This window comes from Exophiala oligosperma (genome assembly GCF_000835515.1).
Source record: "Exophiala oligosperma strain CBS 72588 unplaced genomic scaffold supercont1.1, whole genome shotgun sequence".
Taxonomy (NCBI): domain Eukaryota; kingdom Fungi; phylum Ascomycota; class Eurotiomycetes; order Chaetothyriales; family Herpotrichiellaceae; genus Exophiala; species Exophiala oligosperma.
Window position 1 is genome coordinate 2,909,521 of NW_015622818.1, and position 27,210 is coordinate 2,936,730.

The 27,210-nt window shown below is 50.0% G+C and overlaps 10 protein-coding genes across 13 annotated transcripts; 7 read left to right on the plus strand and 3 right to left on the minus strand.

The window, feature by feature from the left end:
• The first annotated feature begins 257 nt into the window (after positions 1 to 257).
• PV06_01007 lies at positions 258 to 2,577 on the plus strand. Of its 2 annotated transcripts, XM_016401584.1 has the most exons (4): positions 258 to 632; positions 692 to 717; positions 783 to 1,473; positions 1,607 to 2,577. In XM_016401584.1, the coding sequence occupies exons 1-4, from the start codon at positions 535 to 537 to the stop codon at positions 2,502 to 2,504; spliced, it is 1,713 nt and encodes a 570-aa protein (XP_016268637.1). In that variant the 5' UTR covers positions 258 to 534; the 3' UTR covers positions 2,505 to 2,577. The 2 variants fall into 2 exon arrangements, with proteins under 2 accessions (XP_016268637.1, XP_016268638.1); XM_016401585.1 differs by lacking the exons at positions 258 to 632; positions 692 to 717 and having other exon boundaries at positions 759 to 1,473.
• A 426-nt stretch (positions 2,578 to 3,003) lies between these two features.
• PV06_01008 (60S ribosomal protein L33-A) lies at positions 3,004 to 3,893 on the minus strand. The gene is made up of 3 exons (XM_016401586.1): positions 3,786 to 3,893; positions 3,605 to 3,710; positions 3,004 to 3,507 (listed from the first exon to the last, which is right to left on the minus strand). Exons 1-3 carry the CDS (start codon positions 3,808 to 3,810, stop codon positions 3,309 to 3,311), a joined length of 330 nt encoding a protein of 109 aa, XP_016268639.1. The 5' UTR covers positions 3,811 to 3,893; the 3' UTR covers positions 3,004 to 3,308.
• A 950-nt stretch (positions 3,894 to 4,843) lies between these two features.
• PV06_01009 (glucose-6-phosphate 1-dehydrogenase) lies at positions 4,844 to 7,362 on the plus strand. Of its 3 annotated transcripts, XM_016401588.1 has the most exons (5): positions 4,844 to 5,246; positions 5,340 to 5,433; positions 5,498 to 5,895; positions 5,949 to 6,835; positions 6,891 to 7,362. In XM_016401588.1, exons 1-5 carry the CDS (start codon positions 5,110 to 5,112, stop codon positions 6,998 to 7,000), a joined length of 1,626 nt encoding a protein of 541 aa, XP_016268641.1. In that variant the 5' UTR covers positions 4,844 to 5,109; the 3' UTR covers positions 7,001 to 7,362. The 3 variants fall into 3 exon arrangements, with proteins under 3 accessions (XP_016268641.1, XP_016268640.1, XP_016268642.1); XM_016401587.1 differs by having other exon boundaries at positions 4,844 to 5,433; XM_016401589.1 differs by having other exon boundaries at positions 4,844 to 5,895.
• A 3,203-nt stretch (positions 7,363 to 10,565) lies between these two features.
• Positions 10,566 to 13,233, plus strand: PV06_01010 (uncharacterized protein). The gene is made up of 5 exons (XM_016401590.1): positions 10,566 to 11,580; positions 11,637 to 11,714; positions 11,768 to 11,890; positions 11,942 to 11,995; positions 12,052 to 13,233. Exons 1-5 carry the CDS (start codon positions 11,391 to 11,393, stop codon positions 12,669 to 12,671), a joined length of 1,065 nt encoding a protein of 354 aa, XP_016268643.1. The 5' UTR covers positions 10,566 to 11,390; the 3' UTR covers positions 12,672 to 13,233.
• Positions 12,267 to 13,803, minus strand: PV06_01011 (uncharacterized protein). The gene is made up of 3 exons (XM_016401591.1): positions 13,420 to 13,803; positions 13,275 to 13,366; positions 12,267 to 13,220 (listed from the first exon to the last, which is right to left on the minus strand). Exons 1-3 carry the CDS (start codon positions 13,521 to 13,523, stop codon positions 13,087 to 13,089), a joined length of 330 nt encoding a protein of 109 aa, XP_016268644.1. The 5' UTR covers positions 13,524 to 13,803; the 3' UTR covers positions 12,267 to 13,086.
• A 221-nt stretch (positions 13,804 to 14,024) lies between these two features.
• PV06_01012 (uncharacterized protein) lies at positions 14,025 to 18,208 on the plus strand. Its single transcript, XM_016401592.1, has one exon. The coding sequence runs from the start codon at positions 14,211 to 14,213 to the stop codon at positions 17,802 to 17,804; it is 3,594 nt and encodes a 1,197-aa protein (XP_016268645.1). The 5' UTR covers positions 14,025 to 14,210; the 3' UTR covers positions 17,805 to 18,208.
• A 707-nt stretch (positions 18,209 to 18,915) lies between these two features.
• PV06_01013 (uncharacterized protein) lies at positions 18,916 to 21,070 on the minus strand (the record flags this gene model as incomplete). Its single annotated transcript, XM_016401593.1, has 3 exons — positions 18,916 to 19,062; positions 19,122 to 20,239; positions 20,287 to 21,070. The coding sequence occupies 3 exons, from the start codon at positions 21,068 to 21,070 to the stop codon at positions 18,916 to 18,918; spliced, it is 2,049 nt and encodes a 682-aa protein (XP_016268646.1).
• Positions 21,071 to 21,516: 446 nt separating this feature from the next.
• Positions 21,517 to 23,952, plus strand: PV06_01014 (uncharacterized protein; the record flags this gene model as incomplete). The annotated part of the gene is made up of 9 exons (XM_016401594.1): positions 21,517 to 21,565; positions 21,617 to 21,682; positions 21,732 to 22,441; positions 22,489 to 22,600; positions 22,656 to 22,926; positions 22,976 to 23,078; positions 23,125 to 23,433; positions 23,480 to 23,639; positions 23,696 to 23,952. 9 exons carry the CDS (start codon positions 21,517 to 21,519, stop codon positions 23,950 to 23,952), a joined length of 2,037 nt encoding a protein of 678 aa, XP_016268647.1.
• Positions 23,953 to 24,259: 307 nt separating this feature from the next.
• PV06_01015 (uncharacterized protein) lies at positions 24,260 to 25,033 on the plus strand (the record flags this gene model as incomplete). Its single annotated transcript, XM_016401595.1, has 1 exon — positions 24,260 to 25,033. The coding sequence occupies one exon, from the start codon at positions 24,260 to 24,262 to the stop codon at positions 25,031 to 25,033; it is 774 nt and encodes a 257-aa protein (XP_016268648.1).
• A 406-nt stretch (positions 25,034 to 25,439) lies between these two features.
• Positions 25,440 to 26,707, plus strand: PV06_01016 (ATP-dependent Clp endopeptidase, proteolytic subunit ClpP). Its single transcript, XM_016401596.1, has 2 exons — positions 25,440 to 25,582; positions 25,651 to 26,707. Exons 1-2 carry the CDS (start codon positions 25,450 to 25,452, stop codon positions 26,262 to 26,264), a joined length of 747 nt encoding a protein of 248 aa, XP_016268649.1. The 5' UTR covers positions 25,440 to 25,449; the 3' UTR covers positions 26,265 to 26,707.
• The last annotated feature ends 503 nt before the right edge of the window (positions 26,708 to 27,210 follow it).

A 27,210-nucleotide genomic window follows, 5' to 3' on the forward strand; every position in this document is an offset into this window, starting at 1 on the left:
CCATTAGCAGTCCGTGTTCGGCGGTAAGGCCTTCCCTGCGCATGCTTTTGACTGTTAACGCTTCTCGTCATTAATCAAGTACCACCCACAGTAATGTTCGATTCAAAATGTTGAACGGTTTTTGAGTGATTCAAAAACAGTGTCGATGATTCTAATTGAGAGCCTCATACAAAGCCTCCCTCACTCACCCTGAGTCGGGATTGTGCTCCGGACGCGTCAATCAGCCGTTGGGGAGACGTCAAATAATCTTGGGTGCCCCCCCCCCCTTGCGGCTTGATATACACGCGTAACGTGGGACACCAGCTTGAGTACACGTTGTACTCTTGTATTTGAAGGGCTGACAGAAACCAACACTCCTTTCCAAGAAGCATGACTTTTATACTCAGCGAGAGCATCGTTGCCGTATCAAATTTTGGATCCCATAGCACACTGAGACCTGCGATCCCGGACGCGATCGTTACAACGTAGAGTTCACAAGCACCAGCTGCTGCTACTTCTCCCATCCCCCACAAACCTCATATACACTTTGATGTGATGCAGAGAAGCGCATCATGGAGCGGGACGCCTTCGATCAAAGGCTCTACCGAGTCTATGCGCATGATTCTGCTCACCTTCTCCCTGATCGGACTGCAGTATGTCACCGTCGTGTGCGAGTACGTCCCGTGGACATGATACTGACGAGGGTGCGCAGGTTCACATGGGGCACTGAAATGACATGTAAGTCCCGGCTCATTCGACGAGTACCTACGTTTGCGCGACACGAACTGACTTGCCCGCTGAAGACGGCACGCCGTACCTCCTCCAACTCGGTCTCACAAAGTCCAAGACAAGCCTCGTCTGGATTGCAGGCCCCCTCTCGGGCCTGCTGATGCAGCCTGTCGTCGGCGCATACGCGGACAGGTCGACGTCGAAATACGGCCGACGCAGACCTTACATGGCCGTTGGCGCAGCCATAACCGGACTCGGCCTGCTCCTCCTGGGATGGACGAGCGAAGTGGTGGGGCTGTTCACGCCGGAGGGACAAGCTCACAAAGACATCACCATCGTTCTGGCGGTGTTGTGTATATATGCCCTGGACTTCAGCGTCAACGCCGTACAAGCGTGCTGTCGCAGTCTCATCGTCGATACACTGCCCATCTCTCAACAACAGGCTGGGAGCGCGTGGGCGAGTAGGCTCACGGCCGCAGGACATCTGTTGGGGTACTTCATCGGCACGTTTGACCTCGTGGGCATTCTGCCCAACTGGGCGGGAGGCGACACCCAGTTCAAGAAGATGTGCGTCATTTCCGCAATGGCACTTTGGATATGTACTGGTGTCACATCTTGGGCTGTGTCGGAGCGAGTCAGAATAGGGGGTGAAGATGACGTGGTGGGTGTCAAGGAGGTTCTGTCCAATTTGTGGTACAGGACGATCCATTTACCCAGACGAATTCAAGGCATCTGTAACGTTCAGTTCTGGGTGTGGATTGGATGGTGAGTCTACGTCGCTCTTCCCATCTACATTTTTCACCTTTAAGAGTTACGAGAAACTTGAGGCCCCCTAGTGTATCTATGCGAGGGCCATGCTTGCAATTCAATTTGAGCTAATACAAGGCCGGCCACACAGGTTTCCCTTCCTTTTCTACTCTTCCACGTTCGTCGGAGAAATCTACTACCGCTACGATCGTCCTTCCACCACAACAAGCCCGACAGATGAACACGATGCACTGGGGAACATCGGACGCCTGGGGAGCATGGCACTCGTAATCTTCTCCCTCATCACGTTCGGCTCGTCGGTCCTGTTGCCCTACGTTGTTCGATCTCCCGAGGAAGTGGACGAGAAGTTCACACCTCGTCCGCCCGCGTCTCTGGGCAGGACCGTCCAAACCATTCTGTTCAAGGCCTACCAGTGGCAGCCCGATTTGACGAGCGCGTGGATGTATTCGAACGTGATCTTCGCCCTGATCACGATCACCGCCCCGTGGATCCGCAGCCTTCACGCCGCTACCGCCCTGGTTGCGAGCTGCGGTGTACCTTGGGCCGTCTCGTGCTGGGCCCCGTTTGGTTTGCTGGGCATCGAGATCAACAAGGCCTCTCCTTCCCGCCATGTCGATGTCCGCGGAAGCAGTGCCCCCGGGTACACTGCCGTACGAGGAAGTGTGGACGAGGGAGACTTGGATGATGATGTTGAGATGAGTGAGCAGGGCCGAAGTGGGGTGCTGAGGCTCAACCATCCCGACGATCACGGTGCCCATTCGAGTACCGGGGAGCTCGCGGGTATCTACCTCGGCGTGTTGAATGTTTACACGACGTTGCCGCAGTTTGTCGGGACATTCATCAGTTGGATTGTCTTTTCGGTTCTGGAGCCGGGCAAGAACGACCATACAGAAGACGATCCGGAACACCATCGGTGGTTGAACCTGAAGGACAATGCGCCCAACGCGATCGCGGTCTGCATGTTTATCGGAGCGTGTTGCTCTCTAGGGGCTGCCGAGTCAGCGAGGCGGTTGAGGAAACTGGAATAGAACCCTAGTCCATTGATTGGCTGATATACCAGTAGAATTGTAATATATGTGTACATGTCATGAAATATATAACCAGCGATTGACGTTCATGCACGACGAAGCAACTACATAATTCTCATTCGAAAAGCACAATAGGGGCGTTGGCTCTTGTCGAACGGCAGGGGTTCGTTGTTCTCAACCTGTGGGGTTCATCAGGATTGTCTCCAGGCACAGCCTTGTATATCAGTCTCTATGCATTCGGCCTTGTGAAGATGTTATTGGAGTCTGGGTCAGAACATCTACGCGCACGCTTGGGGATCTGGCTGTCAGCAGAACATCTTGATGGGGGATTTTGGACCTGAGGAACGTTCCCGCGGCCGAGGCTGGCGACGCCAGCAATATTCACGATAGAAAACAAAAAGACAGAAACTGCAACCAGGGTTCACCCCAAGTCCGCATCCACCAAAAATGCATCGAGAAGAATCTCGAGCAACCCATTAAATTCGGGCACTTCAATTTGTGATGAGAAATTTTGTCTTTTTCATTCAAGCACATAGTAACCGTGTGCGCGTGTGCTCGTGTTTTCGAGCAGTGACCTCTGTAAATACCTCTTGACGTGCAAATGGCATTTTGCTGGTCAATTTAGCCATCTATGGTTCTCCGGACATTGACATTGTGTCTCGGGGATGGACACGAGGCGGTCAAAATCTGATCGCTCTACCTTGCATCTACCGCGATCGAGAAGCTAAGGTTATGGCCCTTCTTTTCTCCATCATCTTTTGCACCTATTTCGTTTCCAGAAGTCGACGAGAGAGGACGGACGATTTATATCGAGCTGGGGTAGAGCATGATTCTGACGGAAGCACCGAAGCTCTTGGGAGGGAGGTTGTGTCGGAACTTGGCTCGGACGAGACCGTTGTTGCCGTGAGGGCGGGTGACCTTGCCCCAGATCACTCGGATCTTGCTACCTTGTCGTTCTTTCGAGGCTCGGTAGACGAAGGCGATGCGCTTTCCTAGGTAGAACCTGTGCAACGAAGTTTGTTAGCAGGAGAGCTTTCCCCGGGTGCGCGCGAATCTTCAACACCAGATCCTCCTGTTGCTGGAAAGGATTCGTGACTCACTTGGCGGCATTGGTGTCCTCGACGCCCTCAATCTTCACCAGGGAGACATTGGGGTTGGTGTTGCGCTTGCCACGCTGATAGGACAAGTGCTTGCCCTTGACGTATACTGTGATCGAAGAAATGTTAGTCTTGACGCTCAATCAAGTGTGAGCGCTTCGCTCTTCGAAAGGGAAAGGCTTACATCTGTGGTTGGTGCTGGAAGACATCTCGTCGATTTTGTCGTGTCGAGAACTGGTCGTCGGTGATGATGGAGGGAGATGGTTGTCGTCGGTGTTTGTGTCGTCAAAATCCTACAAATTGAGTTGTGACCGCAGTTGCGAATTTTGGGATGGGATGTGTGGACTAATCCCGAATGGGGAGTAGAGTGCCAAGATCAGATCTTTGCATCTGTGTCACGTGCAGGGCGGCCGGGAAGAACTTTTGACAAGCCCCCGGTGGTCACGGGGTATCAACAAGTCTCAAGTATCCGCTCGGTCGTGAAGGAAGGCCGGCCTCACCACAAGCCAGAAGAGTCATTATTCTCTAGGCCTGCCCATTGAGGACCGAATGCTTTTGCATTGTTCGACGTCGACAGCCCAACACCAGCTTCATTTCACGCCCGTAGTATTGTAGGAATCTAGGTACACCGTACGAGTACCGACCTACCTAGGTACCTATTGTAGGTGCGCTTGGGCGGGCGGGGAGCGGCGGTCTACCGGAGTTCATCCTCCGACCGTCATGGAAGGACACCAAGAATTATAGCCTAATTACTACTCCGTAGGTAGCCTGGAAATTCAACACTTCAACACACCGCTGCCGCCCGGACTTAAGAACGTGCATGCCGCGTGAAGAGAGACGCCTTGCGCCAGGAGCAGAAATTGTCCACAGAAAGAGGAATGTGTGCAGCTTACGAGCTCCTCTATCACACTCGACCTTGCGAATTCCTAGAACAGTAAGCCGTGACAGATGCAAGGAGCGGGCGATTACATAACATGGCGAGGTTGACGAAGCAGCATGTGGACAGAATGAGCAAGGTCTGAACAAAAGGGAAGCCCTCTGCATCCTAGGCGGCACGTAGAGCCGACGATTCCGCCTGGGAGATAGAATGATCCTGCATCGGAAGACGCGCTTCCAGTAGGCCTGGGGCTGACTTGCCTAGGCCGGACTTACCGATTAGTGACGACAATTTGAGCGCACAGTAAAAAAAAGTGTTGATATAGGCTTGATAAGCGTACCTGGGAGGTACGAGTGTATGCCACCCACGAGCGTCCGCTGCGATTTTCCCTTTCCATTGTGACAACTGCATCTCGACGTCTGATTGTCGGTTGGTGACAGCATCGAAACCTGTTTGGCGTCAGAACGAACCCAGCTCTCCGTTTCAACTGGCCATTGTTCAGATCATTCCCAGCTTGTTGTTTCGGTAGCTCTCACAAAGCATATTACCTGCCCCACCAGCCTCAGTGTTCCGCGGGCCATCGAATCGAGCCCGCAGTTCACTAACATAATTATTTCCGCTTTGTCATTCCATGCCCATCAAATTCAAGAACGACAACACCTCAATCCCAATCTTGTCCTTTCCTGAACCTCAGACCGAGCCCGTTCGCCCCTTGAATACCACAATGGCGGACACTGTCGTGCGCCCGGATGAGCCTGAAAATGCAGGGTACGTGACGTCGCCGCGCTGGCTCCTGGCTCCTGGCTCCCTCCCCCACAATGTCCGAGGGAAATATCATGCTGACCGTACATGCCCCATCAGCACGATCGAGCTCAAGGAGAACACTGTGATTGTCGTTCTCGGCGCATCAGGCGATCTCGCCAAAAAGAAGACGTTCCCTGCACTTTTCGGCCTGGTGGGTGAAGATAACAATGGAGAGATTGGGATGAAACCCTTGCTGACCCTCTTGTCTACGATAGTACCGCAACAAATTCCTCCCCAAGGACATCAAGATCGTGGGATATGCCAGAACAAAGATGGACCATGCGGAATACCTCAAACGAGTCAAATCCTACATAAAGACCCCAACAAAAGAGGTGGAGGAACAGCTTGAACAGTTCACTTCGGTCTGCACGTACATTGCTGGTCAATACGATCAAGACGAGCCTTTCCAAAAGCTTGACAAGCACATCACAGACATTGAGGGTGGTCGTAAGGAGAACAACAGAGTCTTCTACATGGCTCTCCCACCAAGTGTCTTTATCACAGTCTCACAACACCTGAAGAGGAACTGTTATCCCACCGGTGGTATCGCCAGAATCATTATCGAGAAGCCCTTTGGGAAAGATTTGACCAGTTCACGACAGTTGCAGCGGGCGTAAGTTCTGGTACCAGCTCTTTACGAATAAACCCACTGACATTGCCCCTTAGGCTCGAGCCCGACTGGAAAGAAGAAGAGATCTTCCGTATTGATCACTACCTCGGGAAGGAAATGGTCAAGAACTTGCTCATTCTCCGGTTTGGTAACGAATTCTTGGGTGCCACGTGGAACCGCAACCACATCGACAGTGTTCAGATCACGTTCAAGGAGCCTTTTGGAACCGAAGGTCGTGGTGGCTACTTTGATGAGTTTGGCATCATTCGCGATGTGATGCAGAACCATCTTCTCCAGGTGCTCACTCTGCTTGCCATGGAACGCCCTATCTCCTTCTCGGCCGAAGACATTCGTGACGAGAAGGTCAGGGTTCTCCGAGGTATGCCTCAAATCGAGCCAAAGAACGTCATCATCGGCCAGTATGGCAAATCCCTCGATGGTACCAAGCCTGCGTACAAAGACGATGACACTGTCCCGAAAGACTCGAGATGTCCCACATTCTGTGCCATGGTGGCGTTTATCAAGAATGAGAGGTGGGATGGTGTACCCTTCATCATGAAGGCTGGCAAGGCCCTCAACGAGCAAAAGACCGAGATTCGAATCCAATTCAAGGACGTCACGTCAGGTATCTTTAAGGACATTCCTCGAAACGAACTTGTCATTCGAATCCAGCCCAACGAATCAGTTTACCTCAAGATGAACTCTAAACTGCCCGGCTTATCCATGCAAACAGTGGTCACGGAACTTGATCTTACCTATAGGCGCCGGTTCTCAGATCTCAAGATTCCCGAGGCCTACGAAAGCTTGATCCTGGATGCCATGAAGGGTGACCACTCCAACTTTGTCCGTGACGACGAGTTGGATGCGTCCTGGAGAATCTTCACACCTCTACTGCACTACCTTGATGAGAAGAAGGACATTGTGCCCATGGAGTATCCTTACGGTAAGTCTCATTCTGATCTGTAGCCAACTTTGAAAGCTAATCTCCTTCCCTCCAGGCTCTCGCGGTCCTGCGGTTCTCGACGACTTCACTGCGTCTTATGGCTACAGATTCAGTGATGCTGCTGGCTATCAGTGGAACACCGCAAGCACGCCTAACAAGTTGTAGAGGTCGGTGTTCATGGTTGCTCATATGAACGAGTCTGTTGGCTTGATGTGGACACTATCTCGAGATACTGGATGACAGCAACAAAGTGACCATTTGCATGTATGGAAACAACATCTTGGATCCTCAACTAAACAAAGTTGGCCGCCGGTCTTCTTTTTGCTGCAAGGTCGAAAGGGGAAAAGGAGGTTGAGCTTCATCATCAAGAGGTGTCTTTCTCGTGTGCCTGGTATAGAAAGTTCAAATGATGAATGTTCATGCAAGGGCTCTGCCCTGGAATGGGAACATGGGTAGATAGACCCGGGAAATTTACTCTGTGTGCATAAAAAAAACTCGTGAGACTAGAAAAGAGTTACCTGTCGTCGTATGAGCCTATTCTTGACGCCTGTGCTGATCACCCCCTTCACCTACCTACCTGAGACATGGAGTATCTACAACCCAGATGTAGTGGCGTCAACTCCTTGGTATCACACCGGTCTCGAGCATATGTGTGTGCTGCGTCGACCCCCAGTCAGATGCTGTGTGTCTTTGATTTTTGTGGTTCTACGGAGTACTGTACGGATACATCTGAGTAAGCTTGGAGAGTTTTTCCGTGAGAAGGTGTGAATGCCTAGAATAGGTAGGACTGTCTCTCGCAGGGAGGAGTCATCATTGCCAACGAAAGCAAAAAGTGACATTTGTTTATTCCCTGGTGGCTGGGAAACAGCATTGGTTGTTGATAAAAAAAAGACCACTCATTGACATGTATACTCCGTACCTAGATGCTCCATAAAGTAAGTGTACGGAGGGATGAGTGTACTTTCCAGCACGGTTGACCTTTTGCCAGCCTTGCAACGAAGAAAAACATACCTTGGGTATATGTACGTACATACCCTCCGGAACTATTGTTTATATTCTGTACTGTAATAAGTAGTACAGTACGTTAGGTAGTCTTACTCCGTAGTCTGGTTCTAGTTCTGTTTCTCCACAATCGACGAGATTCGTTTGTACTGTACCTACCTACTTACCTACCCAAGGTAGACAGGCAAGATGGCCATGTTCCGGTGGTGTGGACGGCAGTGTACAATACTGTAGCCCCGTCCTGTACAATGTGCACGTGTGAACTCGAGAGATCCATCTTTGTGACATTTGCGGCGCGAAAGTGTGCCGTTATGCTGATGAAAAGCCCTCTGAGCTTCTAACAAGGTACGAGTTGAAATACCTGTCAAACAATCTTTTACGAGCATTCCGAATCCATGTGTTCGGTGGTGATGATGGTGGTGCGGGATTTTGTTTTGGCCTCTCTTTTTCGAGCTGGATGAAGATCAGGTACAGCCACGATGGTGGAGTTCGATATATTTCCTATAGTCCCGTACATTTTTGACGTACAAGTGCTTCGAAACTGAGATCGGAACCACCTAGGTACCTTTGATAGAGAGAGACGGAGATTTTTTTTTCTCGTATGGAGTCGTTCCCGAGGAAAAGGCTGGCTAGGTACCTATTTCGTACTGTGGGTGACATGATAACCATATACAGGGTGTTATAGTATCATGAGTTGTACCTGATTGTGTCCACAGTTCGGGCATAGATTGAGGCGTGGCTTCAGGAAAATATACAGACAGTGCTCTGTATCTTGCTCGTGATTTGGATGCGGGCATTGCCGAGGGGATTTATTTCCCGCGACACAAACAGCATCGTATACCAAGTATTGGCGTTTCATTACTAGTCAAATCAACATCACGATGTCAGTACTTTACCTGACTTGCAGATTACCTTTGTATAAAATTGTACTGAATATCCCACAGTAAAATTAGGCAAATCAAGTATCCATGTGTCTGAACAGCTTATGAGAGCATGGTCACAATCTCGAATGCCAATTTGTATAAAACTAGCATCCATGAATTGCACATTGCCTGTCGGACTCCGGATACACAAATATGGATATTCGGGGCTTTCTCGATTTATTGTACTTCAATCATCTGTATGGCATCGTTGCAGGACAGCTGAGGCTCGCTCTAAGATCAGGTACAAGTGCTCCGTACCAGTAACGGAATAGGGTCCTTCGTTGCGGCGTCCCGGGGCACGGACAAAGCATGTGAGTTAGTGGCAACGACGGCTGAAAATCCTTGCTACTTTGCGCATTTCGCTTCTCGTTGAAGAGAACGGCAGAGGTTTTTAAGCTTTGGCATAGCTCCCTCGCCTGTGAGACAAGGGCCATCTATGTTGGGAAGGTCTTGAAGTTTTCGACTCTTCCGTAAGAGTATTTCAGACAAAGTCTGCGCCACATATGGAGTATTGAGGCGAGTGCTCGTACTATGATGCTTCTATTGCTGGATTGACGTATAGATGGAACCCATGGTCGAAGCATCAGTATCCCCAAACATCCACTTATTTTCCGTATGGTGTGTGAGAGCAAGGATCGTTGCTCCGTACAAGTAGGTAGCACAGTATTATTGATCGACTCCGAGGGTAGGAATTGGCCTGCGAGGAGCTAAAGTTCCAGGTAGGCTAGGGTCCTGCGGATAAGCCCATGGCCTGTGCAGATGTCTCAGATATCATGATGCAAAGATGCATTGATATTGCGGGTCTTGGTGCACGATAAGCATCTTGTCCGGGCTGAGTGGTCCAACATGGATGGATGCGCTCAACGAAGGATGAAAAAGGACCTGTTTGATGGTTGAGTGGGCTCCGGCTTGTCTGGAGAGTGAAAGATCCGTTCTCCTGCGACCTGCAATGGTGCTGATGAGCTGCACTTGAGAGAGGGGGCCTCGGTGTGCCGCGCGTCGTCTGAGCTTTTCTAGAGCATTGGCATGACAGGAGATCTCTGCGGTGACAGGGCATCGACAGCGGCTCCGAATACACCGTATGACAGCTGTAGCATCATCAGCGATCATGTCTTGGAAAATCAGTTTCAGAACTGTTTTTGCGAACCTGGCTGGTGTGACACATGTGCGGATCGTGTCTGGGAAAGGTTTGCGGCAGGTTCGACAGTGCGTTGGGGAGCACGATGAGCCCTAGCTGGGGCCTGCTGGAGATCCCCCCAGTCGATACTGGTTAGAGCTGCAGTACTCGCACTGAGGAATGGGTGGACAAGATTGACGATGGCCGTTCGAGCGTACCGCCGCCTAGTTGAGCCGGGTGAGCATGGGTTCACCCACGCCCAAGGTGTGTTTGGAAGGTCCCTAGCCAGGGACCGTTGCCAGAGTTCCCCGGGTGCCAATCATGAAGCTGCAGGCGACCTCATGCGGATGGGTCTGTGGGCTGACAAGCACTACTCGCAACTAGTCGCAAGGATGGCGAGTGCTGGGGTTGCATGGCGGGAAAATCCAAACGTGCAGAGGAAAAAGTTGGTTAAGCGACGAATAAAGGTGATCGGAAGCTTGGAAGCTTGGAAATACCGCCCATTAGCGGCACAAGGGCCGCCAGGGTTCGCCCAATTTAAGGTACCTAGCGATGCCTAGCGATGCCTATAGGGGCAAGGCGTGTCGGCATTTACACATGCGTTGGGCCCGGTACCATCGATGTCGATACGGATATATCGAATGATTGATTTTATGCATACTGCGTGCTGCGTATTCACCACCACCACCATCAATATTCAATCCACTTTCCATAGCTATTTTCTGGCTTCAGATGTGACATCTACATACAATACTCCTCTCGTCGGACATCTTCTCCAAACCAGTACATTCGTTCTCGTGGAGCGTCGAAATACGGAGTACATCATCGCCATCCTCTTCTCAATTTTTCCATCCTCCTTCTGCCGAGACCGTTTTTCCCTGTGTCTCTAGGTAGCCCACACGGAAATCCCGCTCGACTAGGTAGACTAGGCCTCGCTGGATTTCACCATCCCTGTGCAATCTTGCATTCAGTCTCTGCTGGCCCTCGGACTCGCGTGGCACAACTCTCTCGCCGAGTAGTCGTACGCACGCCGTGTCAATCCGGTCCATATTACTCCCGCAAAAGCATCGAGCAAGCCTCTGCGACTCGAAAATCTTCTCCAGGTCGTTGCTCCCTGCGCCTCATACCACTCACTACACACCCCTGTCGGCCCTGAAACAAATTCTCGTCAGCAACAAAGATCGCCTGCCGCTCCCCGCCACTCACTTCGAGCGACCATACCAGCGGATTGCGCGTCGGACTTGCCAGATACCTCGCACGGCGTTTGCATAGTTCTTCCATCACCTCCTTCGCTACCACGCTCACTTTTCAAATTACTCTACGAATATCTCTCTACACGCGCTCGCTTTCTCTCAATCTCATTTCGCCATCTAATTAATCGGAGGACATCTTCCTTACTTGAAAGACCCGCTCTCTGCCAACTATTCCCAGCACTGAGTTGATCAGTTCCACTTAGCTGCTTCGCTATCAGCAATCTCCACCAACGCAATCGATACCGCCCGTACCTGCCTCCATGACAACCATGTCGCAGGCCAGTCCAGAGACCCGGCCTCGCGCCCATACGTCTATGAGCTTTTCCTCCCAACGAACTCACAAAAGTAGTGCCTCTGGACACAAACTCGAATTGACAGAAAGTGAAAAAGACAAGAAGAGACTGCACACCAAGGCCGATCCTTCGAGGGCTCTAAGTGAGGCGACACCTGGTCAGTAACCCCGAAATATACAAGGTGCGGTTGGAAACATACTTACTGTGTTGTAGCGGAACAAGCGTTAGAAGCGGCTACAGTTGAGGATCTACGCGGAATGACACACAAGGATATGGACGGCAACGTCATCAGTAAGTTGCTCTGTACTGTTGCAGAACTTGAAGTACTGATCAATTGTACGCAGCCGACCCTGATCGTTCAAACCCAACTCGATATCGCCTGGAGCGACCCCTTGATACGATTCGCTCGTTCAACGCTGCAGCAGAAGGTACAAGCTCGCGTCGTTCTTCGTTCAACAGCAGACCATGTAAGTTCCGGTCTCATCAGGTGGTAAAACGGCACTGACGTATTTGAATAGTTTCTCAAATGGGACATCCAGGTGATACGAGTCGCAGAGCAAGCTATTATTCCGGTACGAAAGAAATGTCACGAAACTTGCAGAATAAGAGTGTGCTAACCTCCGAGCAGCCAACGGTTTCTCTCCACAAGCCAGACCTCGACCTTCACCCAGCGGCGGATACTATCGTAACTCATCCTACGGTTTTGGCCCTCAAAGCTCAGTCGAGGAAAGCCCTGGCGCTTCTCAGATGTACGGCAGGCGACAGAATTCTTACTACGGAGCCCCCAACGGGCCTCAGAACGGATATCTCAATGGCTATCAAAATGGCTACAATGGAGAAAGTCCGGTTTCTGCACATTCCTACCAACATTCTTATGAGACCATGACTTCGGGTTCAGAGGAGTATGGAAAGTCGACCAACCCCAGTTCGCAAAATAGTTCTTTCGACCAGTTGCATCAACTTTCACGCCCCAAGCCGGATGGCAATGACAGAAACTATAGTCCGGAGAATCCATATGCAAATGAACTCAAGTTCAGCCAGCCCGCCGTCACGAACAAGCCTTTTGCACCATACAACATGAATGACGGCATGTATGCTCAGAACAGTGTCCCTGTCAACATGGCTCCCAACAACCCTCGCCAGCCTATCAAACTCGGAGGTTCTGGAGATGGTATGGATTCTCCCCCGGAGTCACCCCAAAAGAAACAGAGCTGGATCAAGCGAAGATTCAGTCGACGTGACCATTGATCGGAGGAAAATTTTATTTTATGGACGCTCGCTTTCGATGAACATTTTTGGCGTATTGGAATTGACATACGATGGCCTTGGGAACACGTTATCTCGCATTTGCATATCACAAACATGCGTGGCGGAAGGCGGCCAAATATTATGAATAATGTCTGATGTAATCTCCATGGCGACTTGATGATGGATAACGACAAGACTCCCTAGAGTTGGTTGTCAGGGAGAGCTGGAGGAGATAATCTTGGCAGGATGAGAGTAGCACGGGCTCATATTGGCTCGTAAAGCTCAAGATGCAGACTTGGTCTCAGATGCGTTCATAGACTGTACTTGACCAAGGATGGAATTGCACCGCACTCATTTCGCGAAGCTGAACTCTACAGCGAAGATGCCGTATGCGTAGATCATGCTGCCTCGGTGGTTACTGAGCCTTCTTTCGTTTGTTCCCAGCCTCGGCCTTTTCAGACTGATCTTCTCTCATAGCCATGATGATATAGGCTATCAAGACGACATTCGCCATGATGGCGGCCAAAGCGCCAGCCCATACGGCTTTGCCTAACATTACGTTCAGCGTGAAGTGTTGGTAGAAGGGGAGAAGCGGTCGCATACCTCCAAAAATGGTGTGAAGTGTCAAAAAGTACGAACCAATGGGTACACATACCATGGCCGCAGTGAAGAAGAGGAGCTTGTAGATAACGTGGCTGATTGCCCTTTAGCTGGAATCCGCTGGTCGAATGGATTGAGTGCGACCTACGTTGGGACTGCAGGTGTCGTGTCCGAAACCTGATCGGCTGTAGACGGGCCACTCTGTGTCTCGGAAATCGTCTTCTCAGACGTGACATTGCGTCGTGTGGCCATGGTGAATATTTGATAAGAGACTTTCTCCACGTATTGCAGTACCGATCTTTTCGTCAAGCGGAGGAAAACAAAGGAGAGGTGTGTCGGTTATTGTCTGCCTAGAGGAGGATGGAATATGAAGATGGGATCTAAAACTGGCCTTGACGACTGATACTATGACGGAGGCCACACGTGAGCTGCAGTGGAGGATTGGCCGTTCAGTGCTGCGGGTTCTTTTGTACGTAGACGTGGAGAACAGAGACAAATACAACACGACTCCTTCTCTGATGTCGTCTAGAATATTGTTGTATTGTAGTAGAGAACGAGGACCCGCTCCAACTGGACAGAGTCGTAAGAGTGGCTTTTATCGAACTACGCAAAGCGGCGGTGGATAGGATACTGATGAGACGGATTTGGTTAAAAATACCAACGCTGCTTTAATCTTCCCCGTGACGCGAACGCGTTCTCGTCCATAAAATAATGGCGGAAGTATTTCGTAGCCGGTACAGAGTACATTATCCACTTTCGGAGGGGACCATTTCACTTTTCATAGAGTCTCGCAGGTCGAGTACTCGGTGGCATAGATTAAATTTCCCTGTTTCACCGCCGTGCGACGCTCTTCACAATGGGAGTGTAATGGTGTATTCCTTTAACGGGCGGTGATTTTCTGCCGCGACCTGTTACAACTACCTCACCTTGCCGTCAGTCATGTCTTCCTTTCCTACTTCTCCTTCGCGGTCCGACGATGAACTCTTCAACCCTGGCCCTAAGACTGCCCACGAAACGGTCGAGACCCTGCCTTTGCGACGTGTCGATCCCATGGATGACGACAGCGATATCAAGACAATGGCAACCTTGCCACTCCAGCGTCCTACGCAGAAGATGACACAGCCTACACAAATTATTGATCGTTCACCGGACATGACATCGTCCCCAGTAAAGGAAGGGGTGGTTCAAGTGACAGCCTCTTCACCCTTGGCTGCCCAAAGTCGGAAACCAGGTGGTTATCTTGCCAGCGCCATGGCACCAGCCGGGACCGCCTTTCGAAGACCTTACGTTGCTTCTCAGCCACGGCCGCCTACCATCACCATTGATAGTGACGATGAAGGACCAGTGTATCGTGGAGGCTCATCAGACAGCGATGAACCCCGGGCGAACGATATCAAGCCGTCGACTTTTGTGCGAAAGACGAACACTTCAACAGACAAAATCCCGGAGTCACCGCAGGCACAAACCAATGGTTTGAGTCGGTTCAGGGAAATAACTGCAAATGCAATATTTCGAGAATCGCCCAGCTCAAACTCGTCTACGTCCAACGGTATTAAGCGATCAGCAGACGTGATGGCTAATGCATATGGTAACGCCTCCAAACGACCCCGGCAGACGGCCCCCGCTCGTGCATTGCCTGTTCCAGCTCCTCAGAAGCGACAACCGGAGCTGGAGTTAGACGACATCAGCGACTACAACACGAGAGCCAAAGTCAGGCGTATGATGAACATGGTCAGCATGGTCAGTGTTCGAGAATGCTACGAGGTGTTGGTGTCAAAGAAAGGGCATTACGATGATGCTGTGGAAGAGATTCTTCTACTTAGTGAAAGAAGACATGATCGAGGCAAGAAGAACGCTATCGATTTGACTGGCAGTGAGGATGAACTCATGCCTACCCCTGCAGGTCGTAAAGCGCCCGCTGCACAAAAAGCCAAAGTTTCTTCAAAATCGATCACAGAGAAATGGAGCTCAACACAGAATGTTCGGAAGCCTTCCAAAACGATCGAGGTGTTTGATACTCCGCCTCCTCAAAAGAAGAGAACCCTTGTTCGAGGCCGAAAACGCACTCCGTCTCCTGTACAAAATGTAGAAACTGCCAGAGACACATCCAAGCCCAAAGCCAAACCGATCACCGTCTTGTCAGATGAATCCGACGAAGCTGATTCGGCCGTGCTATCTGATAAAGAAACCGACACCACATTCAACTCCCGGCTCCTTGACCTCTTCAACAATTGCACGGCTGCAGATTTGACCGACACTGCGTCTATTTCTCGCGAGTTGGCTGAACATGTTCTTTCGGAAAGGCCTTTCAAGAGTCTCGATGACATCCGTAGAATCCAAGATCCCAAGCTAAAGCCCAGCAAGGGTCGACGAAAGACGATCCCTGTTGGAGACAAGATTGTTGATAAAGTTGAAACAATGTTGGAAAGTTATGAAGCTGTCGACTATTTGGTCAAGAAGTGTCAGAGCCTAGCCAAACCCTTGGCTGAGGAGATGAAGAGCTGGGGGGTGAATCTGTACGGCAACCAAGGCGGAGAATTGGACATGGTTTCGTTGCGTGATACCCAGCGCTCAAGTCATGACAGTGGTATTGGCACACCTATCAGTGATGAAGATCGGGACATTGTCAAGAAGCGAACGCCGAAAAACTTCCTATCTCAGCCATCGATCATGTCGGACGACATTCAAATGAAGGATTATCAGGTTGTGGGGATCAACTGGTTGAAATTACTTTACCAGAGAGGCCTAAGCTGCATTCTCGCAGACGATATGGGCTTGGGAAAGACGTGTCAGGTCATTGCTTTTCTAGCACACCTGTATCAACAAGGACGAATGGGCCCTCATCTTGTTGTCGTGCCTGCCGCTACTCTTGAAAATTGGCTGAAAGAGTTCAGGCGATTCTGCCCAACTTTGAACGTCGAGCCTTACTACACAACAAACCCAACGGAGCGAGTTGAGCTCAGAGAGAGACTTGAAGACAGTCGGGATGACGTTAACGTCATTGTTACGACCTATACCTTGGCCAAAGGGAAAGAGGACTTCCCATGGCTCAAGAATTTCGGGTTTGACTGTACAGTGTATGACGAAGGTCATATGCTCAAAAATGCCGAATCCCAAGTCGCCAGCAAGCTGGTTCGGATACAGTCAAACTTCCGCTTACTACTTACTGGAACGCCACTTCAAAATAATCTGAAGGAATTGATCAGTCTGCTCGGATTTCTCATGCCGTCTTTGTTCAAGGAGAAAGCGCAAGAACTCAGCAGCATCTTCTCGCATACCGTCAAGGCCATGGAACAAAATCATGAAGCATTGCTATCTGAACAGAGAATCAAACGTGCAAGGAGCATGCTGACGCCATTCATCCTTCGGCGGAAGAAATATCAAGTTCTGAGAGATCTGCCCAGAAAGGAGCGACGAGTGGAGTTGTGTGATATCACTCCTGAACAATCTGAAATTTATCAGTCGTACCTTGACAAGGCTTACAGCATTCGTGAACGGAAAGAAAGAGGGGAGAATGTCACCAACGAATCATCCAATATCTTGATGAAGCTGAGACAGGCTGCCATTCACCCGCTCCTATTTCGTCGACTCTATCCAGACAAGATACTGCCAGCGATTGCGAGACAATGTTTAAAGGTTGACATGTTCAGCGAGTCCAACCCCGATCTTATCGTGACGGAATTAGAGGCATACTCGGACATGGAGATACATACGCTGTGTGACCAGCATGCACCACTTCGGCGGTTCGCGCTTCAGCACGGAGAATGGCTCGCGAGCGGAAAGGTGCAGAAGATGCTCGAGTTGCTTCGCAAATTCATGTCGCAAGGCCACAAGACGTTGATCTTCAGCCAATTCGTCATGATCCTGGATATTCTCGAGCTGATTCTCCAACGGGAAGCTATCGACTATTTTAGACTCGATGGCAACACCAAGGTGTCTGAAAGGCAAGATTTGATCGACGATTTCTCCGCCGACGATGATGAAACACCCGTGTTCATGCTGAGTACCAAGGCCGGTGGAGCTGGTATCAATCTCGCCAAAGCCAACAAGGTCATCGTGTTCGACAGTGGCTTCAATCCTCAAGATGATATTCAAGCGGAAAATCGCGCGCATCGTATTGGACAGGTCAAGGAGGTCGAGGTTATCCGGCTGGTTTCGAAAGGCACGGTTGAGGAGCAGATCCATAGCATGGGTCTCACCAAACTCAAACTGGACGAACAGGTCGCGGGAGACGGCGCCGAAGAGCAACCACCGCGGAAAGAGGGCGAAGAAAGCGCAAAGGAGGTGGAAGGTCGCATGATGGTTGAAGAGATGTTCTTCAACAAATTGGACCAGGAGTCTCTCGAACAGCTCAAGGCCGATGTCACCAGTCCAGTCAAGAAAAGACAGATCAAGGATGTTGGTCCCACGGCGCAAAGCGATGAAGCGTCCGAAGAATCCGAGAGAAAAATCAAACAAGAGCAGGAAGGAAAAGATGTCGACTTGCCGGACCGTACGAAATCAATCGAAGCAGAAGTAAAGAGTGAAGAATAGACTTGAGGGAGAAAGAAAATGCCAGATCTCAGATGCCAGATCCGAAGGGAAAGAAGGACTTTGTTGGATAAATGATCGTAGGTCGCTCAAGAGGGGAGGGCATTCTGTGAAACTCGAACGAATCCACGTTCGTAGACCATCGACGGTGTTTGTCTGCATCACCTGCTTACCCCAGTTGGAAAAGTCAAGAGAAAGACAAAATCAAATGCAAGTCTCGCGGTGTGGTGCAACAACGAGAGACATGGGATCACAACAAGTTGTATCTTACTTACACACAGACATCCACACAGACATTAGTTAGACCATAGACGAATGATCGTTGCACCCAGTCAAGAGGATTCACCTTCTGAAGGCGGTTTTTCTCGAACAACAAACTTGACTGGCACTTGAGGATGTCGTCTTCCTCCGTTGGTCTTCCCGAAAGGATGAGGTATCTCTGTACCTCGACCCTGAGCACGTTGTTCGTTCCGATTTTGTTTCCTGGCATTGTTCTTCGTAATCAGAACTTGGGAAACCTCACGTTCTAGCCTGGGGAACAGAGAGAACAGCTACAGCGATGCGAGAGGAATGAGATGGTGTTGGTTCAAAAAGTACGGAGTATGTTGAAATAGGAACATTTGTTTGTTTGTGGATTCTTGAGTATCTTTGCTACGGAAAGACCTTTTTTTTCATTCTCGGTTGTTGTGAACTCTTCATACGAACTCTGCCATCCTCTCCGCCTCGCCCAAGTTCTTGAGTGCCACATGTACCGTCCTGGACCGGCCCTTGGTTTCTTGACCGACTCGGGAACTTTTGCGCTTCGGGGGATTTTTGGAATCTCAATAACGAGCGAGCCTTTCATACCCAATTCTTGTAATTGGAAAAGGTCAATGGAAATAATAATACACTCGAGTCCACCGATTCTGAATGTGTTTTTTGTCTTGTCCATTGACCTTTCCCCCCCAAAAAAGGTTCAAGGTCAAGGATCAAATGTGAACTTGCTCTCTCTCCTGTTCTTCTCCTGCTTCGCAGCGCACTGGCAAACGCCACACCTCACTCAGGTACCCTTCCGCTCCGATTTCATGTCTTGCGTCACGGCATGACGACGCCCCCCTGCTCGGTACGTCTGTCTTCATCTCAAAGTGCGTAGCTTTATTCGAGGCGAACACGTTGGCTTCTGTTTCTTCGCCGGCCCGTTGGTGGTGCTCATGGATTCGCATCTGCTGAGGGCTTGAGTAGAAGGTTCTGCGGTGTTGGAATACTGCTGAAGTCCATTTCTCTGTGCTTTCTGTCAGTGTCACGATTCAAGGCAGGTCTGGATGAAGCTCCAATGCTTACCGTCCTCTTTGCCACTGGTTCCATCACCCGCACATCGTCTGTGAAATGCTCGCCTTCCGCTGCCGCCGGTGATGCTGGCCTCTTTTCAACACGTGGCTGGCTCCGCCCGTGCTTCTGCTGAGAATCTCTCGCAGTCTCTTGATGAACTCGTCCGTTCCCAGTTCGTCTGCTGGACTCTGAGGAAGACCCTCCATTTTCATCTTCCGAAGACACCGAAATAACATCATCATGCATTTCCTCCGTTTTTATTGCCGGAAGATCGTCGTCGTGCTGAGGTTGTACAGTGACCGTGTCGTTCTGCTGAAGAGGTGTTTGGCTGGACGATTTGCCGTTTGAAGCGCGTAACATCATGGATGGCTCGATGGACTGATACTCGGCTTTAGTTCCCCGTGTTGGGACTGGTTCCCGGCCATCAAGAAACTCTTTCTGGTTCCGCTTGCTGTTGCGTGTTTGAGCTGCATGTAGAGTCTCTTTCTCAGACTGCAATGGGCGCTGAGTAGATGCCTCATCGACATCCTGGTTCGTATATGGTCTTCGTTTGCGCCCAGAGACTTTTGCTGTACCGTCCCCATTATCTGGAGCAAGCACCCAGACCACGGCCTTTCTGATGTTCTGCAAAATATCTTGATTGACCCCGCTTGTGTCACCGAGTCTCAAGACTAGAGGTTCGACCACCATGTCTATCAAACTTCCCTCGATACCACATTCTTTGGGATCTCGGCCTTCTTCGTCATCATCACCATCTTTTAGCTTCATGCCACGATGCGGCTCGTGATCTCTGTGGCCCGTAGCAAAGTACTGATCGTCCAACTCACTCCAGAAGAAGATCTTGATGCACGAGAATTGAACCGTCAGGGCGGAAGACATTGCCTGGCATTCTCTCACGATACCCTCAAGTTCATTGGTGCGCTTCAACTCGGCCTCATGCTCCAATTTCTTCAGGAATGGACGACATCGTCGGATAATGGTGAAGCATGTCAACCTAATATGTTCGTTTCTCAAGCGCATAACGGCCGGGCTGCATCGCGTACCATTCGACTGCCAGTGTTCCACCGCAAATGGCATGTCAATCGCGCGAAGAATCTTTGCTTGTACAATTTGGTTCCACGCGTGAGAGTCTGAATGTGGTTAGAGCTCTGAAAGGGATTCTTTTTGGAATACCTACCAGCTGTAGCGGTTTCAATCAGCCACTTCAAAGAGTCCTCGATAACACCGTTCGCAAGCTTGCTATCCGGTTTGCGAAGATATGCGAATGGACGGAAAAATGTCTCATTACACAAAGAAGCATTGATGATTGTATTGACAATGATTTTGGGGGCAATCTTCTTTTCTTTGATAGCATGATTCATACGTCGAGACCAAAGCGGCTGGGGAGACATAGTTTCTAGCTTTACCATCATCTCAGAGTGACTCTTCTCATCGATCTGTCTCCATGTTCCAATCACCCATCGATTTGAGAGACCTTTGGTGTCCAGGAAGATCTTTCCGAGCCGCTTGTTGACCTCCTCGTCAGGTATTGGGGGCAGTTCATGAGATACTGCATTTTCGAGTCTTTCATCCTGCAACTTCTGGAGTTTGTTCTCGAGTTCCTGCAATTTCTGCTTCTTTGATTTCAATTTGTTGGACAGTTCAGACTTCGATGCTTGCAATCTTTTCTTCGCTTCCTTCAGCTTTTTGATTTCTTCATCTTTCGACACGAGCTGGTTTGTCTGTGTGAGGATTTTGTCATGACAATCCGGTAACGTTGCCGGCAGCTTCGTCTTCTTCAATTGCGAGGATTCAGCATCCTGAGCAAGTTGCCTTGCTGGTGTCTGCTTTGCTTTTCCACGCGTCTTTGTGGTTCCTGGATGGGGTGAATTATGGACTTCCACAGCACTCACTCGGTTAGCTTGCGAAGACGAACGATCATGAACTGACTTGTTCGCGTCTGGTGAAGTTTCTGGTGGCATCTTGTTGTTGAAGATCCTAAGTTGTAGCGTCCGGAACCTCTTGACTGATTGGATGGATTGAGAAAAGACTTATTTGCTTGACTTATTCGGGATATGGGATATGAGTAAATAGGTAGAAGACAATGCTCAGACTTATATGCCGAATTCCGGATGGTGGTTCTCTTGGTCGGCGAGCCAGTAAGAGAAGCAAAGGTGAACGGATATTGAAGTGAGACAAATACATGCCCCATATGTAGTGAAACTGAAGTGAGAGGAGTACTGAGAGCAGAAGTGAGGTCACTTGCACTTACTGGAATTTTGCAAAGGCATGTGATCCAATTTCTAGACATATATAGAATCCCTCGTCTCCATCTCTGTAACCTAAATCTTACCACCATCCACCAATTGAGGGGTTTCCTCGAATCTACCAAGTCCATTCGTAAAGAAAAACCTGGTCAAATGACGCCATGCCTTCAAATTTGAACGTACTCGGTGTGCGGGATGCTGAGCCTCGAGGTAAGCTGATGGTTACCGGCCAGAGAAGTCGAGAAGCATTGACGTTGTCAGACAAAGCCGCAAAGGACAGAAGAAATCAACAGCAACAATCATCTGTCAAGAAACGGAAGTACAAAGGTAGGCCATCCTTCGGGAATGTATTTTCGCGAGCCTAATGCTGGAGCAGCCGCGGAGCTCACTGTTGAGGAGAAAGAGTCCAAACGTCGACGGAGAGAGGAACGAAAGGAGCGCAAAGCGGCCGAGGCAAGAAACTTGATCATGGTGGCTATCGATTTCGGGACCACCTATTCCGGGATAGCCTGGTGCAGTACCAGGAAGACCTGGAATGATATTGTGGTGATCAATCGCTGGAATGGTGGTCCTTGCGACAACACGGAAAAGGTGCCAACCCGGATCGCATACTCTTCAGAGAATGACTTTCACGAGGACAAATGGGGCTACGCACCTAAAGCAGGATCCAAGATCTGTCAATGGTTCAAGCTTCTTCTGGACGCGAAATTCAAAAGAACGGACTTTGATGATGCTCGTCTCAGCATGGCTCTGGGTAGCCGGATCATGCGTATACCGGAAAACAAGAGCGCGCAGAGAGTGTCGAGTGACTTCTTGAGATATCTGTATCGACATCTGTTGCAGGCCATCGAGCTGGAGCTGGGCCCGACTTTGGTCGAACAAACCATCTTCCGCTTTGTGATCACCCATCCGGCAACATGGTCAAACGCCGCTCGTCAAGCCACCCGCCAAGCTTCTGAAGGCGCTGGCTTTGGTTCCAGAATGGGAGATGACATTGTGATGATTGCAGAACCAGAGGCAGCTGCAATATGCGCCATCACCGAGACCAACTCCAAATTCCACACAGAACCCTTCCAGGTGAGTGAGGTGAGTGAGCCACACCGTCTTTATCAAGCCAAGCTGACGTGTAGGAGCAAAACACCTGTACCATGATTGTGGATATTGGAGGCGGCACAATCGACGGCTGCACGTACCGTATTGTGAGAACACAGCCACTTCGACTGGAAGAAGCTGCTGTTGGTGAAGGTCCGCTCCCATTTGCACTCAATGCCCGAGCAAGGCACTAATTATGTTCATTTAGGTGCCAAGGCCGGGGGAACCAGTGTTGACAGGTCGTTACATGAATTCATGCACCATTGCTTCGGCATAGCATTCGAGAGCTTGCCTGTGGAGAAGGTAGGCGCAGGAAGCAAGTTCATGGAGGCATTCGAAATCCTCAAACGCCAGTTCACAGGTGACTTCGACGAAGATACACGTTATGAGCTTCCACTCAAGATGTGCAAGTTGGACAAGACCGATGGTAGGGTGACAAATCATTATGACTTCGACGAAGATACTGTCATGTTGACCGGGTATGTGCATCCAAGTAGAAGGCCTGTGATATTCACTGATAGCTTCAAGCGAGGAGATGGAGGAGTTCTTTGAAACGATGCTGGAGAGCACGTTCGACCTTATCCGCAACCAGCTGCAAAAGACCAAAAATTCGAACGAGCCTGCTGTCCAGGTGAGTACTGCAAAAGCTTGCCCAAGCCAGAACTAATACGAGCTAGAAACTAATCCTCTGTGGAGGAATGGGTTCAAGCCCGTATGTTCAGAGAAAAGTACGCGAATTCATCAATGAGGAGCTGGAAGAGGACATAGAGCTGGTGGTTCCCACACGCCCGTGGTCCGCTATATGCAGAGGCGCCGTCATCAGTGCGTTAGAAAAGCATATCGTGGCTTTCCGAAGTTGTCGAGAGCATCTCGGATTCTCGGTTCATCAAAAATGGGATGCAAGCAAACATTTCGAGAGTGACCGGTATCAATGTCCCATCCTGGGATCCCGAGCAAAAAATCAAATGCGATGGCATGTCCAAAAAGTAAGTCGCCATCGATGCAACTACATCAGCGGCTCACACATTTCAGAACGACAAAATCTCGCCCAACTTTAAGTGTGGCATCGACTGCTATGTTGTCGTGCACGGTACCAACTTGGCCAAATCTGAATATGTGGTATACCAAGACTTGTATGGCAGTCAGGAAGACAGCGCACCGAGTCGCATAGACAATCCTCTTCCAGAGTCAGGTATGGGATGCCACGGTTTTGATGTCTCGCAGACAGGTCTGGCTAACTTCGGGCAGGACCTATATACAAGGTGGGCAATATCAAAATTGACTTGACCAAGTATGTGAAGGAGGAACGAAACCGGCTCATTGATGAAGGCGAAAAGGTTCCTCGTCGTATGGATATCGATCTCACTCTGGAGATGACTCTCGGATCTGACAAAGGCGTCCTTACCGTCACCGCGAAGAAAGGCCGGAAAAAGTTTGGAAAAGCACAGATCGAATTCGACCCGGACCCAGCATTTGACGGCACGTTGGTATCGAGCGCGGCATAGAACAACAACAAGCAGCAGGCGATTCGGGAGATGGTGAGAAACGGAAATGGAGGTAGAATGATTCAGAGTGAAAAGGTGCGAAGAAAGATCCAGAGGGATAGATATTATTGCATGAGGTTGGAATTGGAACTTGGAGCAGTGGAGTTGATGCGCAGCAAGTTTATGCTACAATCACGTGCTTGGTGGACGAGCCGCGTTCATTTTGTCAAGACTACAGCGAAGCCGTCGTTTGGCACAGCCGACAATCAGGAGCCTCTCTTCTCCATACAATGATAGATTCTCATTCCAAATCCCCAGATGCACTGTGATGAACAATGACAGCGCTCTGAACTCCGAGCGCAGTCTGCGCGTGGCCGACTCGAAGAATGACTATCTGCGGTCTCTACTCAGAACCCTCGACGCCATCATCTTCATCCAGATAGGCATCACCTACCTATCCGACAATCTCACCCTCCTTTTGATCCTCCGTGCCATCTCACAAGTTGTCCATGTCCAATATCGACCGACAGGACTGCAGCTTGCACCTGCGCTCTTCGTCAGTGCCGTGTGCTTCGTCTCACATCTGTTCTGGACCCGAAGTGGCGTAAAACACACACATGGGGGATTGATCATTGACTTCGTTGGAGAACTTCCGCCCTCAAAATTGAGGCTGCTATTGTTAGACGTCGTGGTTTTGGTTATGCAACTCCTCATGCTGGTCGTGGGTTATCAAAAACAACTCGCTTTAGGCCACGCGCAACCACAACCCGATGCAAGCCCACGACAGGACATTGAAGCCGAGGAAGAAGGGCGGCTTACGTCGAGTGTCCGGGAATCGCAAGCAGACGGTGAAGAGGAGGGTATAGAGTTACAAAGTTTACTACCTAATGGTGCTGAAGTGGAGCATGGCTCATCAACACCTCCGAGGAAACCAACCACTGAAGAAGCCGATTTGATCGTGCTGGATATGAAGGCAGGATTGACTGCTCTTTTCAGAAAACCACTGCAGCCCAATTCACATGCTGTGGAAGATCCCGCAATGCGTGCCGGGTTGGCAAATGTCCTATCTCGAGTTGCTGCTGCTCATGCGCGGGCTACGTGATGGTTGAATGCTGTCATTATCTATGCGACCTATGACATACGGTACCTAGGGTTGCTGAAGAGATGCTAGCCACATATAACTTGCGCCCTGCTTACTTCGTTTTGTACAATACACAAGCTCAAGGGCCGTAAATGGCACTACTCGCACTTCTGCCTTCACTCTATTTGTCTGGATTCATTCTTACTAAGACATGCAATGATTTCGTATGGGGCATCCGTGTATATGATTGTTAAAAAAGTAAATAGGAGAACTTGGACATCACTCGTGCCTGATGCATCTCTACAACTCTCGGCGCTCTGTTGTCACTGTGCCCCACCGAACATTATACAGTGGAGCATGCGGCATATCATCTCCTTCAACATACAAACCAGCCTCAACGTTGTACATGTTGCCCTTCTTCGCCGTGCAGCAACAAGATGCGTCAGCTACTCCGAGCAGCCCCAAGGCTCTCATCGCGTCTTCCTGCCCAAACATGCTGCGCGAGTCTTCAAAATGGCCAACAACGGCGGCAATACTCGAGGCCGCAACAACCAACCAACAGTTGGCTGCGTAAGTTAATGTCTCTGTTCAATGAGTTCAAGTACGGGGGTGGTTGTCTGACAAAACGAACAAACCAGCCATTCCATTCGTGACTGAGACCCTGGCCGGAATGAGCCACACCACGGACCTGTTTTCACGACTTTTGAAAGAGCGGATAGTGGCCGTCTACGGCGAAGTTGACGACCGAATGGCAGCCACCGTCACCGCATCTCTCCTCTACCTCGAAGCCGAAAGCGACCGACCCATCTCGATGTACATCAACTCCCCAGGCGGGTCGGTGACCGCCGGACTGGCGATTTATGACTGCATGCAATACATTGTGCCGGAAGTCTCGACCTTGGTCTTGGGACAGGCAGCGTCCATGGGGAGTTTGCTTCTGGCCGGAGGGCAAGCCGGACGCCGTTACGCCCTCCCTCACTCGAGTATAATGCTTCATCAACCCAGTGGCGGTCACTATGGCACTGCTGCAGACATAGCCATCCACGCGAAGGAAATCCTCCGGATACGAACTCAGCTGAACAAGATCTATGAGAAACATTTGACCGGCAAGACGAAGATGACGATAGATGATATCGAGAAGATGATGGAACGTGATCATTTTGTGAGTGCCGAAGAAGCTCTCGAGTTGGGTGTTGTCGATGAGATTTTGGGCAGCCGAAAGAAAAAGGCAGAAGAAAAGGAAGACAAATGAAAAGACAAACACGACGATATAAGAAACCCAAACCAAGATACTCCGAGAATATCTCCCAGAAGCAGGACACAACACGGCACCATGAGTGGTATAAACGGGCAGGGCAAATGCTGTGTAAGATTATGCCAAAAATAGGTTGTTTACGACCCTACACCTTCATGTACAACAAATACGCCCCCCACTTCCGGCACCGAGCGTGCTTCGGGGGACTCGATTGGAAACATCACTCGTCCATTGAATCGAGCTGGGGAGGACATGGTGCATCAGCGATGCGACGGCTTCCGAGGTTTAGGGAATGGAAGAACCGAACCCAGTCGGGGGTTCATAAGGAGGATATCACTCCATTCAATCTGTGATTTTAAAACAGATAAAACACTTCTCAATCCCGGTTTTTGAAAATCCTCCAGACTCGTCAATCAAGATCCATGACACCACGTATACACCATTGTTGTCTGTAGTGTAGTATTTTGTCTCACTTTTGTCACTTCTCTTGTCCCTTGTACACCACAGCCTCGTCCGACATCTCAAGTTCTTGGCAAGGCTCCCTCTTCCCACGAGGCTGATATCAATCAATGCAACCATTGACAATTGACATGTTTCCTTTTGTACTTGTACAATGTTTGAACCCCTGTTGAAGTAAAGCCACCAAAATGTCTACACGATCCTCTCTCCAACCACTATCAAAGGAAGAACTCAAGACTCTCGCCACCAAAGCCATCGACGCAAAAGAATATGCATATTGTGAGTTCCCTTTATGAACGACTGCCTTTTTGTAGGGATGGAATGTGTTTCGTAGTCTCAACTCGAACCCCCCAGAACTGTATATCCAGACTCTTCGTGTCAATACTAACGCCGGGTTAAAAAAACAAAGGTCCATATTCCAACTTCCGAGTCGGGGCGTGCGTCCTTTTGTCTGACGGGACTTACCACACCGGAGCCAACGTCG